The sequence below is a fragment of the Cydia fagiglandana genome, chromosome 14 (assembly GCF_963556715.1).
Source record: "Cydia fagiglandana chromosome 14, ilCydFagi1.1, whole genome shotgun sequence".
Taxonomy (NCBI): Eukaryota; Metazoa; Arthropoda; class Insecta; order Lepidoptera; family Tortricidae; genus Cydia; species Cydia fagiglandana.
Window position 1 is genome coordinate 14,667,328 of NC_085945.1, and position 15,531 is coordinate 14,682,858.

Below are 15,531 nucleotides of genomic sequence, written 5' to 3' on the forward strand. Positions count from 1 at the left end.
TCAGCGACTTTTAAAAATAACTTGTGGTTTGATTTTTAATACACTTTAAAGTTTATTCTAAGACGCAATGTATTGCGAATTTTGTTATGTTTAAGGCGTGATAAGCAACGTATTTTTATAAGTCGCTGAACAAATGTTGGTCAGTATGACGAGTACAGCCTACTGTTTAATTTTTTTCACCACACCAGCTCGGAAAGGCTTACTTTGCACTTCGAAAACTGATAACAAAGTTGCATTTTATTCACACGTGAGACAAAGTAATCAAATGCAAGTTTTGAGTTTGTTTCTTATGTTTGCTGGTAGAATTGACTTTTAAATGATGATTTTGGATGACAAATATTTAATAACATTAATTTGGATTTGATTTGGTTTGATTTTGTTTGATATTTTACATTTAAATTTTGCTTCGGGTTGCTGTGGTGAAAAATTTTGTGTTTCACTCGGGGGCAAATTTTGTTTAACCCTCGTGCTTTGAAACCCTCGCAACGCTCAAGATTCCATTTTTCGAACCACTCGCTACGCTCGTGGTTCAATTTTGGAATCTTTCGCTTGCTCGGGTATCAATATTAGCACGAGCGGTTAAACAACGACTTTGCCCCCTTGTAAAACAAATAACTATTGCACATATTACAGGCCACACCCGGTAGATATCAAAGAATCAAGAAAATCAAGAAAAGAAAGAAAGGTCAAAATAATATAAAAATAAGAAAATTATTTATCCATTTATATACACTATTTTGATGATTTTATACGTGTTTATTTTGAGTTTTAGTCGTGTGTCGATAGATGGCAGTAAATTTACAGTGAGTACAAAATTTACTATGACAGGAGTAGAGTAGTAGAGAGGGGCTACTAATTATCTATTCTCTTTGCTTAATAGTAACTTAAATATACTAAGCCTTAAACAGTTTTAGACAAGTCTTCACTATACCTTAACCTTCCTCAAGAATCACTCTATTTATATGTAAAAATCGTTGTAGTTTTTGAGTTTATCACGAACATACAAACAAACAGACGCGGCAGACTTTGTTTTATAAAGTGTATTTTATTGTATAGATTGTATAAGGATAATATAAAATAATCACTTAAGAAAACGGCGCAAACACGGCCGATACAACCCCGCGGGACGATTACAATCTTTAACGAAAGCTTTCGCGCCAAATATCTTTTAGAGCCGCGGGCAATCTTTGGTCGTTAGCCACTCCTACTTGCGTCGGTGTTAGGGCACAAGGCATGAGCGCTATGAGTGAAATAAAAAAAAATCGTTTTGATGTCATCATTATGAGTATAAGTTCCTTAGGGCAGCCAGCTGAAAATGTTTTGGCGTTAAGGTACCGTTCAGATGGAGGTTGCACCAGCGTTAAAAATCTGGACAGAGTTGTCAATTTTTGATATTTGCGGCAGTAATGACGCGCCGCAGTAAAATGCAGCCGGCTGCATTGCCAAAATGTCAAAAAGGTAATTTCATCAAGACATTAATAAATAAGACGTTTATATAGGGTCAGTAAGAACGACGTTTTGAAAAGAAAACAATTTTCTTGATGTATTTCTTTAATTATCATGTGAGGTAAACGAAAACGACGCTGCTATGCAGTGTTAGTGACAACGAATACGTACACTTCGAGGTAAATTACTAGCATAATATTTTTTTAAACAAGAACGCTTAATATAGTACGAAACTTTTTATGCATTCACCCGCCATTTTCTATCTCTATCGAACGCATAACTATATTGCTGTCCCGCTAATGATCGGCGGACAAGCCACTGTGTGATCCAGGCAGCAATATGATTTATGCACGTGCGATAGAGATAGGAAGTGGCGTGTCAATGTGCGAAATTCATCAAGCTCAGCGTCCTTTTAGTAGAGCCATTTCCGCTATCGCTCATGCTTAAGGCCGCGCCGTTAACCCGCTGATAGCGGTTCCGGCGCGGCTACCCTTTAACGAGCCGCGCTATCATTTGAATTCATTTATAAGCTCTCAACAATGCCCGTGATTACAGGTTGGCTTGATTAAGTGAATTGATTGCACTTTACACTTGTTTGGATTACATAAGGCGAAGTTTAAGTTACGGAAGTGTGTTGTTTCGAACAACACGATTGTAAAGGGACGATCTTGTTCGTTAGAACTACGGGATTTTCAGTTTAATATAATAATAATAAATATTTGGGGACAATCTTACACCGATCGATGGGACTAGGGTCCCAAACTAAGCAAAGCTTGTACTATGGGCACTAGGTGACGATATACTTACTTAGATAGGTACGTAATAGATAGGTCCACATCTCAGGAACAAATATTTGTGATAAAACTGATAAGTAAACACACAAATAAAAATGGTCTTAAAAAATCGAGTCTTATCTCTGGGAAACGCGCATTTTTGAGTTTTTATACGTTTTCCGAGCAAAACTAACTTAACTTTAAATGTAAGAAATCGACGACAGCTTCTAAAGCCAACTGTACGACCACTGTGAGCGGCTTTATTGCATATATTTATTGCATCTGTATTCGGCTTTAATTTATCCAGGCATGTCGAAATATTATCATCTGCAAATCTGGACCCCTATTCGACAAGTGACGTTTGAGGTATCGTGTTGATCTCCCGTTGATGTGGGAAAAATCAAAAGTTCTCCAATACGTACAATGTCAAAATTTGACATTAACAATCCACAGTTAGGGTGACAAGCAAACCAAACCGAACCACCCTTAGTTTAGAGTTGAGTTTTCGTTGTACCAAATGATATTATCCACCGTTGATGGAATCAACACTCATTATGCAATAAAATCAACTGTTGATTTGACGTGGATGCGAAATCTGACAGTTGTACATGTCGAATTTGGCCCCTGCATCTTATTTTCACTAGCTCGGTAGTAGATTTGGTTATGAAATGAAATGAAAACATTTATTTTCAGGCAACTATTGGCCCATAGATAAATACCTTAAAACTAGCATACATATTAATACAAAATATATCTTAAAACTAAAAACAAAATTATGGCTGCGATGCAGTTCGCAACCCCGCAGTGTCAGGGAGCAGGGAGGGAGGGGGGGAGGGAGTGGGTTATGTTGTGTTGCTGTAAATTGATGGTGCGTGGAAATACGTAGTAATTTGTGACTGACAGTATTTTTGTATGAGCAGTCCCCATCAAATATATCGGATCGGACAAGGTGCACACAAAAATCTGAACATTTTCTAAATTTACAGCCCGCTAACCTTACGTTTTATAGCGGCCGCTAGTAGCCACTAGCGGCCGCGACCTGTGGCTCAAAAGTGGTCACGTTTTTGTCGTATCTGGTAGATTAGATACTTTTGCACTCCTGAAATGTAATATACCTACGTGTCTTCCATTTTGCATACCACAATTACCATTGTCATTCTAGACCTGTAGACTTGTTAGAAGAATATTGTACGAATAATCATTATTTCTTGTTGTTACAGCCCCAGACCCGATGCTGTCGTGACCTCAACCACCATGCACCAATGCTCGCTCTTCATACTCACGCTCCTCTGTGTTTCAGTCAAAGGTCAGTTGCTAAACTAAAGTTAGGCTAAAGTTAGCGTAAGCACGAAAAATTTCGTCTAAAGTTAGACCAGGAAAATTCTGCAACGATTTTGACAGGACACGCAATGCAAGAGTAAGTAGATAGAAAATCGTGGATCAATGTACGAAATTTTTCGTGCTTTTATCACTACTTTCCTTTTATCTTATTTATCTTTCCGAATAAGGTAATTTTATAAACATAAAGTTTAAAAAATCCTGAAGTTTTGTTTGAAATCAATCTACTTATAAGCATTAATTTGTGTTTGTGTGTGTGGCTTACTTCACTTCCTCTTAAACGTGGACTTTATTGATATTGTGGGCTCTATTGTTTTTGTATGGAAGAAAAAGGTTTTATGTATAAAAAACATACTCATTCGTATTCTCTATTTTGCAAGTAGGTACCTAATATAATATATATTTATTTCTTTTATTTTATTTCCTTACAGATATATCAGGAAGCTGGGAGGAATGGTGGACGTACGATGGAATTTCTGGTAAGCATTTTTCTACATTTATCAGTCATTTTCCATACAAACTAATATTATTACTCATGATATTTTTAGAAATCTAATAGTTTTGTAATTACCATTCTGAACTATCAAATGACACTATCATATCAATTCTCATTCATTCCCCTAATCACGTTCACTCGAAAAACTACCCGGCACGGTAATGACACAGGGTAATGACGGAGATACCATCTTAATGACGGCCCGTATCATTTGTACAGGCTAGTGTCCAACCCGGGTGACATTTATCTACAGTCAAAGGACATTGGAATCTGATGACATGGTAATGACTGTGTTGCGCGATTAACCTCTAGCCAAACATAATTATTTTAGGAAATATTCAAACAGTCATGATTGGTTGGAATATATTTAGCTTCACGGACGTACCTACGTATGTATGTAGTAATTTGAAGGTCTTGGGACATAAGGTTAAAGGGTCAGAATTAGATTACATAATAAACACTCATATATTAAAAAAATATATATCATTGACTTTCGTGTATTGCAGACGGTTTAAAGAGAAGTATCGGATAGACAACATTTATAATGGCTGTATAAACGTATGTGAAACTGACATTGAATATTACATATAAAAAAATTATAATGTAATTGATAAATTATTTTTCTACATTAATTCAGATAAGTAGGTACTAGTAAGTTAGGTTATTTGGCAAATTATTTTAGATTTATGTACACTATTAATATCGAAAAGGTGAATACGACTCACCCAAATCCTATCGCCCGATATCTCTGGTGCCTATCATTTCAAAAGTTTTAGAACAGCTACTTAGTAAGAGACTGATGCAACATTTCATTTCAAACCGCTTGTTAAATAGTCAACAATACGCATATCAACCGGGAAGGTCGACGACGGACGCTGCGCGGGATGTTGTGTCACGGGTGCTGCGACACCTCGAGGACGCCCGACAGGTCGCTGCAGTCTTCTGCGACCTGTCGCGCGCCTTCGAGATGATTGATCATACTCTCCTGTTAACTAAATTAGCTCAGTATGGGATTACTGGTGTATTTCATAAAACGATTGCATCTTTTCTAAATAACCGAAAACAATGCACGTATGTACATAACTCAAGGTCAAACCTAGAAGCAGTAGGTGACTGTGCAGTTCCTCAAGGATCAATTGCTGGTAATAACTTATTTCTGATCCTCGTAAATGACATCACGAGCGCTTGCCCTGGCTCAGAATATATCATGTTTGCTGATGATACTTGTGTGATTGTACATGCGGATGATTTTGAAACATTAAAAACGAAACTTAATTTTGTAATAAACCATCTTGTCAACTGGTTTAATGCCAATGGCATGTTATTAAACTTGGATAAAACGAATATTGTACACTTCCAGTTAAGAAACACGATTAAAACAAAACTAAATATTGTACTTAATAACATCCAAATCCCTCAGGTTGATACAGTTAAATATCTTGGTTTTGAAATAGATGCTGGGCTGACTTGGGGTCCCCATATCCAGTCGACCTGCGACAGATTGGCCTCAGCCTGCTATGCACTGTCCAGGTTAGCACCCAGTCTAACTGCTGTCAATCTCAAAACAGCGTATTACGGATATTTCCATTCGATCCTTACACATGGTGTTGAGCTCTGGGCCACAGCCGCTGAACGTGATAGGGTGTTTAGGATGCAGAAACGTGCTGTCCGCATAATCGACGGTAAACCCCCTGACCACCCAGCACAAATGCTGTTTAAAAAGCATAAAATATTAACTTTACCTTGTATATTTGTCCTGTCGGCTTGTATGTACGTCAGAGCAAATATACATACGTATAAAACTAATGCATCCATACGTAGCTGTGATCAGCCGCCCCGCAGGTCTCCCCTACTGGTTGCTCCGAGTTGCCGACTCGCTAAGTCGCGACGGTCGCTTAGTGTAATCGGACCAAAGCTGTACAATTCACTCCCGTCTACATTAAAGGACTCGAATAGTGACTCAATTTTCAAAAATAATCTTAAATTATTGCTTATTGAACACGCATGCTACTCAATTGATGAGTTTATGTGTATAACCTTAACCAAAGATCATTGACCCAACACTGTGAAATGAAAATTATGATTGTTTGTTATTGTTATTTTATTGATCTATAATTTTATTGTTTTATTACTTGTATAATTTGTATTTTATTGTGACTTGTAGAATGTACTTTTATTTTTACCAATAAATATCTGTATTCTGTATTCTGTATTCTATTCTGTATAAACAAACAAAATAAAATTTATTATTTACATTCAATAAAAACCTACAGATAAAAAAAATTGGCCTAGATCGCCGCCAGATACTGAATGCCTACAGTTACCGTTTTGATCATAATTATTTATACTCTTACGGCAGACTTATAAATAATACATGACTGTATGGATTGTAAAATATATTTGTTGAGTGCATTTTCGGATACATGTCCCGAAATACTTTTATAAAATATTTCTAGCAACGCTGTATTTATTTAAGGCTCCATCAGACATTGAATATTAAAATAATAAACGCGCCTTGCATGATACTATAAATTAGATTACACACACTGAAACCCAGCACGTATAATTATGCTAGCCTAATTACACTGTATCTCCAATCTACCTTTAATAACACATCGCCAAACTATTCATATCTAAACAAGAGTGGGTATTTACGTTGTAAACATATTCTCTTATCACCTTTATTTTTACAAAGAAAAATAATTACCGTGGTATATATTTTATTTGACCTACAAAAATCCCAATGTAACGGTAATGACGGGACCCCGGTAATGACACGGACACCCTACTAACATTACGTACGTTTCAATGCACAGCGATGGCCGAATTTTGCGGTCCCGATTTCCCATTGAATTGGATAGTGTATTACATGGGCTTGGATAGCCGTTCTGTTTGAGTAGCGAGGATAATTTTGGTGCGTCATCGTTTTAAATATGCCTATTCGTAGGATTCGTTTAAATGTTAATTCAGTTGTAAAATGTAGGGTTAGTGAAATAAGACTATAGTAAATAAATAAGACTGACAGCCGTAGTGATTTAATTCTCTTTGGACTGACAATGCCGCGAGAATCGACAATGTTGCCGATGGCATCCATTTTTTTGCGTATGGAAACTGCCTCCCTAAAGTTTAAATTAATACATTTTTAAGTCCTAAATTTTGTTATCTATAATTTCAAAACGTAAAATTGGAATTGATAGACTGCGCTTCAGTGACAAAAGTAGATAGCGTAAAGCATTTTGAGCCCTTAGAAATTTTTTAAATAAGAATATGTCTAAAATGCTTTTGTTATTGTTATTGTTTAACTATATTTTTGTGCATATGTCAGCGGCTAGGAAAGTTGAATTTTAATTTTATAAGTCATTAAAGCAAGATATTTTATACGATTAAAGCTATAATGAAAAAAAAATTAAAGGGGCGAGGGCGAGGAAGTGTTGTATAGAGGTTATTCGTCTTGGATATTTACTGGCCTTTGTGGAATACAGGTTTTGTGTCGATGCGGTAGTTCGGATGGAAATGATTATGAAGCTGGGAACTGTTCAGCTTTTGTATGCTTTCGCTGAAAATCGCTGTGATTTGACGGACAACGGTTATTTTGCTCTCGAAAATGGAGCCGCTATGGATAAAGGCTGGAACAATACGTACCTATTGTTGTAGTTTTCGTTTTGGATGATATATACAGGGTGATTTCGGGGTCGTGGAGCATGAGAGCCAGACATCATACAGAATCCAAAGATGAGCCTAATGATGTTGTTAATTATTGTTTATATCCAATAATGATGATTATTTTCCAGATGACAAGTAGGAAAAAACATTTTTGCATACAATTTGGTGACCCTACTCAATGTGACGTCTTGTCGCTTTCCATACAGAGTATGTCAAAAGTCATAGGGTGACCATAATTACTTAGTATAACATTAATTTTACTTGAAAAATAAGAATAATTAAAGTAATTATCTTTTAATCAAATACTATCATGTGATAATGTGGATCATTTACAGAGTCAGAAAAAGTGGTTCTGGATCACGACCCAGAAATCACCCTGTATAACACAATACTGCTGGGCTATACTTAGGATATCATGGATTTTCGTTCGGTTTATATCAAATATGAAAAAGTACGATAAAATCGGAATGATGTCAAGTGTCATAGAAAGTATTGAATTCATAAATAATATACTTCATTATTTTTTTTATTAGACAAACATTTACCGTAAATAACAAGTAAACTTAAAAAGAAAGTAAATGTTTTCCTCCCAATCATTGTCTATATAGAAATATAGTTTTAAAAAGTTTATGTGATAGGCCACCTCCTTGTTTTATATTTGTATATTGCAAAACTTATCTAGTGACCTATATATAGTAGGTATGTATTTAAACACCGTTGGCAATCGATACCTTTCAAACTTTACCGCGAACTATAAACTTTTCTATTCTACTTTTACTTATCTGGAGATCGCTTTGCGTGCGTTTTGGAATGGCAGATAAGGCAACTATGGGGAAGAATAGTAGGAATATACATTTATTTCCGAATTTGGTTATTTATTTATTTATATGAGCCTAGAGTCCCACTGCTGGGCAAAGGCCTCCCTCCTCCCTTTCCACGTATCCTGGTCTTGACCCGTCTCCCACCAGTTCCTATCAAAGGCGTCAAAGTCCGAATTTGGTTATTTAAGATTTAATATGTGACGTTATCTATCTAAAAGCGCTGGTGGCCTAGCGGTGAGAGCGTGCGACTTGCAATCTGGAGGTCGCGGGTTCAAATCCCGGCTCGTACCAATGAGTTTTTCGGAACTTATGTACGAAATATCATTTGATATTTACCAGTCGCCTTTCGGTGAAGGAAAACATCGTGAGGAAACCGGACTAGTCCCAATAAAGCCTAGTTTACCCTCTGGGTTGGAAGGTCAGATGGCAGTCGCTTTCGTAAAAACTAGTTGCCTACGTCAAATCATGGGATTAGTTGACAAGCGGACCCCAGGCTCTCATGAGCCGTGGCGAAATGCCGGGATAACGCGAGGAAGAAGAAGATGTGACGTTATCTATGAAAAGGGACCTTATTGTCGATGGCGCTTACACCATTATGAACGATGCTCCGATATAAATTCAATGCCGTGCCACGCTGTGCGGCGTAAGCGCCATCGACAATAAGGTCCCTTTTCATAGATAATGCCTCATATTTCTTTTGTTTTACAATTATAGTCATAGCGTAACATCATTTTGTATTGTCGATATAGAAATAGACGTTCACTCGATAGTGGATCTTAAGAATTTAGACTTGTTTCGATCGTAACCCATTGTCAAATTTCGATTAGACCTCAAGGTCAAACGACTAACCTACCTACTTAAAGTTTTAAAAAATTGTTTTTTTATTTTCTTCTTGTAATTTATTTATTTCCTCTTCCGTTCTACAGGTCCCGGCTTCTGGGGTCTGATCAACCCGCAGTGGAGCATGTGCAACAAGGGCCGGCGGCAGAGCCCCGTCAATATAGAACCAGATAAGCTCCTCTTCGACCCCTGGCTGAGGGATATACAATTCGACAAACATAAGGTACGTTAAAAAAAACCGACTTCAAAAAGGATAAAATAAAATATTATTCCGTTTTATATGCGCTAACAACTGAAACGTTTGAAGTCGGTGCCAAGCTAAATACTGATTATATACTGGTTTTTTCTTTCTTATCAAACAACACCAGTCGGTCTAGCATGAGTTGCGTTCTCGCGCGCGACTCCATACATCTAGCGCGACTTCAAGTATGGACTAGCGCGCGAGAACGCAACTTATGCTAGACCGCCTGGATTGGCATTCGATTTGACGGGGTGTTGACGCTTTTAAAATTTGGCAGCAAAACGTTTTAAAGTCAATTAGTGTGCAATTTCCGCGGCTAATAGTTTAGTTAGCAGGCTAGTTATAAGTAATAAAAAAAAATTCACCACACCAACCCGAAGCAAATATTAAATGTAAAATATCAAACAAAATCAAATCCAAATGAATGTTATTAAATATTTATCATCCAAAATCATCATTTAAAAGTAAATTCTACCAGCATACATAAGAAAACAACTCAAAATTTGCATTTGATTACTTTGCCTCACATGTGAATAAAATGCAACTTTGCTATTAGTTTTTGAAGTACAAAGTAAGCCTTTCCGAGCTGGTGTGGTGAAAAAAAAATTCACAAAGGTGAGACTGAGATTCCAAATAGGTTAAGATATAAGTACAAGGTTTTAAAAAATATGCGTTCCAAAAACAAATTTTAGGGCCCTTCAACACAACCTACCGTTTCACGGAATTTTTATTAACATCGAACACGCATAGAATTCCCAAAAGCAAGTTTGCACGTAAATTTACTTTAACACCAGAGCGAAGTTCGAAAAAATTGCAGCTAAATAAATCAAAAGCATTCCGATTCGGCCATTCTGGCTGAACCGAAAGAAAGTAAGTCCCTGTGTGATTCGTATGGGATTGCCGCTTTTTCATTAAACTTACACGTACTCGATATAAAGTGCATACGGGCACTAAATGTGAGACTGTTTATTTATTTGAACCATTAACGGCACGTGGATTTTACGATTTGCCGTTAAATAACCGTGTTTTATATTTCATTGGAGTAGAATTATTTCGAATAACTAGTGGGTATAGTTAACTGAAACACTTAGGCCATATATGTATGACCAAACTAGAAGAAAGATTTTTTTTATTTTTGGTTTTTACACTTTTTTAATTTACCTCTTTTAGCTTTTGTAGTTATCAGCCTAGTGAGAAAAGTAAGTGCAGTGAGTTTGCACTTTTGTCTCAGGCGACGCCGCTTGGCACAATCGTTCTTTGTATCTTACTAAGTAAGCTAATCTAATGCTCTAGCCGAGACTGCCACGAAATTTACATTTAACACCAACAAGGGACGGGAAAAACTCGGCTATGGCGGTCCAGTCCATCTCATACTGCTCCATACATTTCTGCACTTGATGCTCCTAAACCAAATAAATTAACTCTGACACAAAGCCTAAATCTCACTCACAAGAACGAAATTGCCAATAAAAAATGCAAGGAGCACTGCGCCGCCAATCTAGCTCTAACAAAACACTAACCACGTAAACGTACGCCATTCCTAACTTTACCTCTAATACTTTAAAGTCCATAATCGCCTGCAATGTTCGGCTAATGAATATTGTAACGGCTCAGTTCATGCAGAATTATTCATTTAGAGTGAATTACTGAGGTAATGCTATGGTAATGTATGCGTGCGATAGGCTATCGGGCTGGATATCGAAGGCGTTTTTGCAACATACACTGGATTAGCACGGCTTACGATGTATCCTCGAACGGGTTTTGCATAAGTAAAGTGGGGTGACTTTAGGAAAAACAGGGCTACGTTGACTGTGAGTTATCAGGGCAACGAAAAATTGTTACAAATAGTAAGAAAAAAATTTAATGAGAGTAGGTCATCGTTCCCGTGTCAATGTTCAAAATCAACGAAATTAATAGTCCGTTGCTTTATACACATGGATGTAAACTGTAAACCGTATTTCCCCCACGGGACAGGCTTTGCCTAGTGCGAGGTTCAGCATAAATGTGACACTGTTATTATAACATTTCTGAAATTAAAGTAGGTAAATGTATGTTGTATATTTTATTGCACAAAAAAAATAACTCAGTGTACAAAAGGCGAACTTAATGCCATGAGGCATTAAGTTCGCCCAAGACCAATCAACCAGTCAGTATAGTTGAAAAAGTAAAAACTCGATCTAATCTATTCTAGCTACTGTTTTACCTCTAATCGTATTTAATCGGTAGTACGGGTAGCTAATGTTGGATGCAGGTAATCCGTGAAAAGCGGGGATTACTGCCGCGGCCGATTGGTCCTATCGCTTTACGTTACCACACAAATTAACCGACCAAATTGAAACCTTATCACGACTACGTAAGGTCTACTAATGATCAGGTAGTTGTTTGTACCGCAGCTAGATTTGTCAACTCTATTCAGATTTATCTATTTGTGCCCAAATGAGGATTTTAACCAAAGGATTGAACGTGGATAGTATTCTGTTGGGCAATTAATGCGTAAATCTCGGCTCTCGGCATTTTAAAGTATGTGACCACACGTTATGTACACGTTTTATGAAACGAATTGAAACAACGTTAGCTATTTTTTTTAAACCACGAAAGATTTTAATTGAGTAACGGGTTTTAGCCCTCCAAAGAGGTCTTACGAATGCAGAGTTCCTCGTAGGGGGCGTAGCGCCAAAAGTATCCAATCGTGGAGCCCTCGCACGAGGCCAAAGGAAAGCTGAAGATCGGGCATAAGATAGATTCGGACCAAGAAAAGTCTGCAACAGATTTGATAGCCCACGCAGTGCAAGTGTTATTTTAAACGTGAAACTTCTATGAAATTATGACGTATAAATAACACTTGCAATGCGTTGTTGCAGACTTTTCTTGGTCCGACTCTATCTTATGCCCGATCTCAGCTTTGCTGATCTTTCGCATACTTCACTGTGACTGCGTTTGTGATACGGTGTAGGTACCCGTTTCTTTTTTTTTACCCGACAGCGCAAAGGATGGTAATATGCTTAATTGCTTATCAGACTTATCAAGTTACCAGTCTATATAAGTAGGTATGTTTGTTAATTAGCTTTTAAATTTAATGTATAATGTTATTGTGCAAAATAAATCTTTTTCTATTCTATTCTATTCTAATTATTCCTTTGTGACGCAGACCAAACGCGTGGGCAGATATTTACACAAGTAGTAGCTTGACAGAGTCTCCTATCTACAAGCATAATTTTAGTCCTTAAGCCCTATCTACACTGTTCTAGAACATGCATACGATTTACATTTCTGTATTTGGTCGATTGACAGAATTCATTGTGCTGTAAAATCTATTTTTTTTTCGGTAGAGAAAAATGACATTTCATAGTATGAAATGACATTTTATGTTCATACTATGAAGTATCATTTTAGTCTACCGTATAAAAAAAATAAACTTTAGTTAATAATGTATCGAATATTGGATGCAAGTTATCATGCCTTGTAAACGGGACCATTATTGACGCGGATAGCGATGACGTCACTAGTATTTATAGATCATAACGCCACGGGCGGTGGATCCTATCAATCAATGGTCGCACCTTGATTAAATCCAGAAAGTTACTTTGAGTGGGGATGACGTATTGCTCGTTGACACGCGAACGATGACTTACCGAACTAGATAAGGCGTGCATAACGGCACGCTATTATAGAATAGAATAGAATAGAATAGAATAGAATAAAACTTTATTTTATATAATTTAAGTTACAGAATTATGGCCCGCCAAGTGCAAGCAGTATTATTTTACATATATGTCTTAGGTATTAAAAGATCTAATGTAAAGTAAATGGGGCTCAGTTCAGACATGAACTGGCTCACGCGAAAGCTATGTATACATTTAAATGACAGGGATACGAGGTGGGGCCATTCGCTTGGAGAGTGGTTTTCCTCTTTCGTGTCTACACACATAGTCAATTTCACCAGTACGCAGACCAGGCAACATAGGATTATGGTGGTTCGGCTTATCATATCTGTCCCCGGGTTGCGTAAGACCCGGAATTTGCTGATCCTTTAACTTACGGAGCATGTCTTCATGGAGGTCTCTAGCACGTATGTACCATGGGTCTTCATCAAGCATCTCCCAAATGATTTCTGAACTCGTGTTACGGGGAAAATTAGCAGCTGTTTTCAATGCCATGCGGTATTGTCTCTCTAATTCAGTCAACCTAGATTTACTCACCCTAGGATAGAGTTGAACTATGCCATAATCTATTATTGGTAACAGAGTCGCTTTTATTACTTTTATTTTTGTTTCCAGCGAGACTTTACTATACCATCCTATAATTGGCGCCAGCATACCGCGAACCTGTTTAACCTTTTTAACTGTATTTTTTACATGTTCTTTCATGACTAATCTTTGGTCAAGGTGTACTCCAAGATATTTAATACTCGATTTGATTGGCAAGTTCTCATGTTGGAGGCGTATGGCCCGACTGTATTTTCGTTTGTTAGTAAACATGGCGCAGTCCGTTTTACTGACGTTGCACTTCAAACCCCATTCCTTATAATAGTTGATCACCGTTTTGGCAGCCCATGCTGCACGTCGCGATGCAGTATCTGGACGACAAGCTTCATTGAGAATACATAAATCATCAGCATACTGTGATAACGTTAAGCCAGCTATGTTATTCTTGGGTATATCGCTCACATATAGATTAAATAAGATTGGTCCCAGAATGGAGCCTTGTGGAACCCCATGCGGAACTGGTATTGTTCTTCCGTACAACGTGCGAAGTTTACCACGCACTTCTCGGCCAGAAAGGTAATTCTCAATTAATTTTATTACATTATTTGCCATTCCAGCCTCAAACAGTTTCTTACTTAGCCCCGCGTGATTAATCGAATCAAACGCTTTACTAAGATCAGTCGAGACCATGGCTACGCTGTTTCCCTGAGCCAGAGCGTCGGTAATGACTTTGCCAGTCCGTAAGATTTGGGTACCCGTTCCTTTATTTTTTGTGAAACCATGTTGATATTCTGGAACGAGTTCTAGTCGATTAACTTCAGACAGAATTCGCCTGTACATGATCCTCTCACAGAGTTTACCCATGATACTTAGTAACGTAATCGGACGATACGAAGCAGCCTCGGTATGGGACTTGCCCGGTTTATGCAGAAAAATACAGTCACCTAGCTTCCATCTCTTTGGATAATAGCCCGTGTGTAAAGTATAGTTTATAATGCATGCCAAGCCGTTATGGTACGCTGGACCAGCAAGTTTCAATGCATCTGCCCTTAATTGATCAGGACCTGGCGCTTTCTTGTTTTTGAAGAGGCGAAGAGCTCGTACTACCTCCTCCACGTCAGTACGCGGTAGTGGTTGGTATGGTGTAAATATTTCAGAGTTCTTGTGATCATTATCTATATTCGCTTCCTTAACAACTGCTGTATCGACCAACGTGTTAACTGTATCTTCTTCTGTCAACATTCCTGGCAGGTCAGGAAGACGCTGTGGCTTAACTTTAAGTGAGCGTTGAATTTTCCACATTTTAGAGAAGTTATCAACGGGGCTTTCAATGACGGTATTCCATTGAAGCTCTCGATATTCTTGTAGTGCTCTTTTCAGAATGTTTTTAGCAGTATTGTATATACGACGTAAAATATGTCCTGGTGGTGCATTTTTTGCTTTTAGTTTACTGCGGTTGCGATGTAGTATCATATACTGGATGTTCATCGGTAGTTCTTCTTTCCGGTTTGTCTCTCGCAGAGGTGCCATTTCATCTAATGCCCCAGTCAGTATTTCTTCCATTTTATTGACATATGAGTCAGCTTCAGCATCAGTACTTGGTTCTGGAAGCGGCAGATTAGCTTCAATAATGCTTTGAAATTTGATTCGAGACTCTTTAGATTCAGTAATATTCCGCATGGTTCGTCTAAGTTGGATATGTTCGGAC

At 37.7% G+C, this 15,531-nt stretch overlaps 1 protein-coding gene across 1 annotated transcript in view; it reads left to right on the forward strand.

The window, feature by feature from the left end:
* The window catches only part of LOC134670924 (carbonic anhydrase-related protein 10), a 59,269-nt gene that overhangs the window by 26,077 nt on the left and 17,661 nt on the right, over nucleotides 1–15,531 (forward strand). Inside the window, exons 2-4 of the mRNA XM_063528757.1 lie at nucleotides 3,440–3,525; nucleotides 3,989–4,036; nucleotides 9,464–9,600. Of these exons, the coding sequence (XP_063384827.1) occupies nucleotides 3,474–3,525; nucleotides 3,989–4,036; nucleotides 9,464–9,600 (237 nt within the window). The 5' untranslated portion in view covers nucleotides 3,440–3,473. The remainder of the gene's footprint in view (nucleotides 1–3,439; nucleotides 3,526–3,988; nucleotides 4,037–9,463; nucleotides 9,601–15,531) is intronic.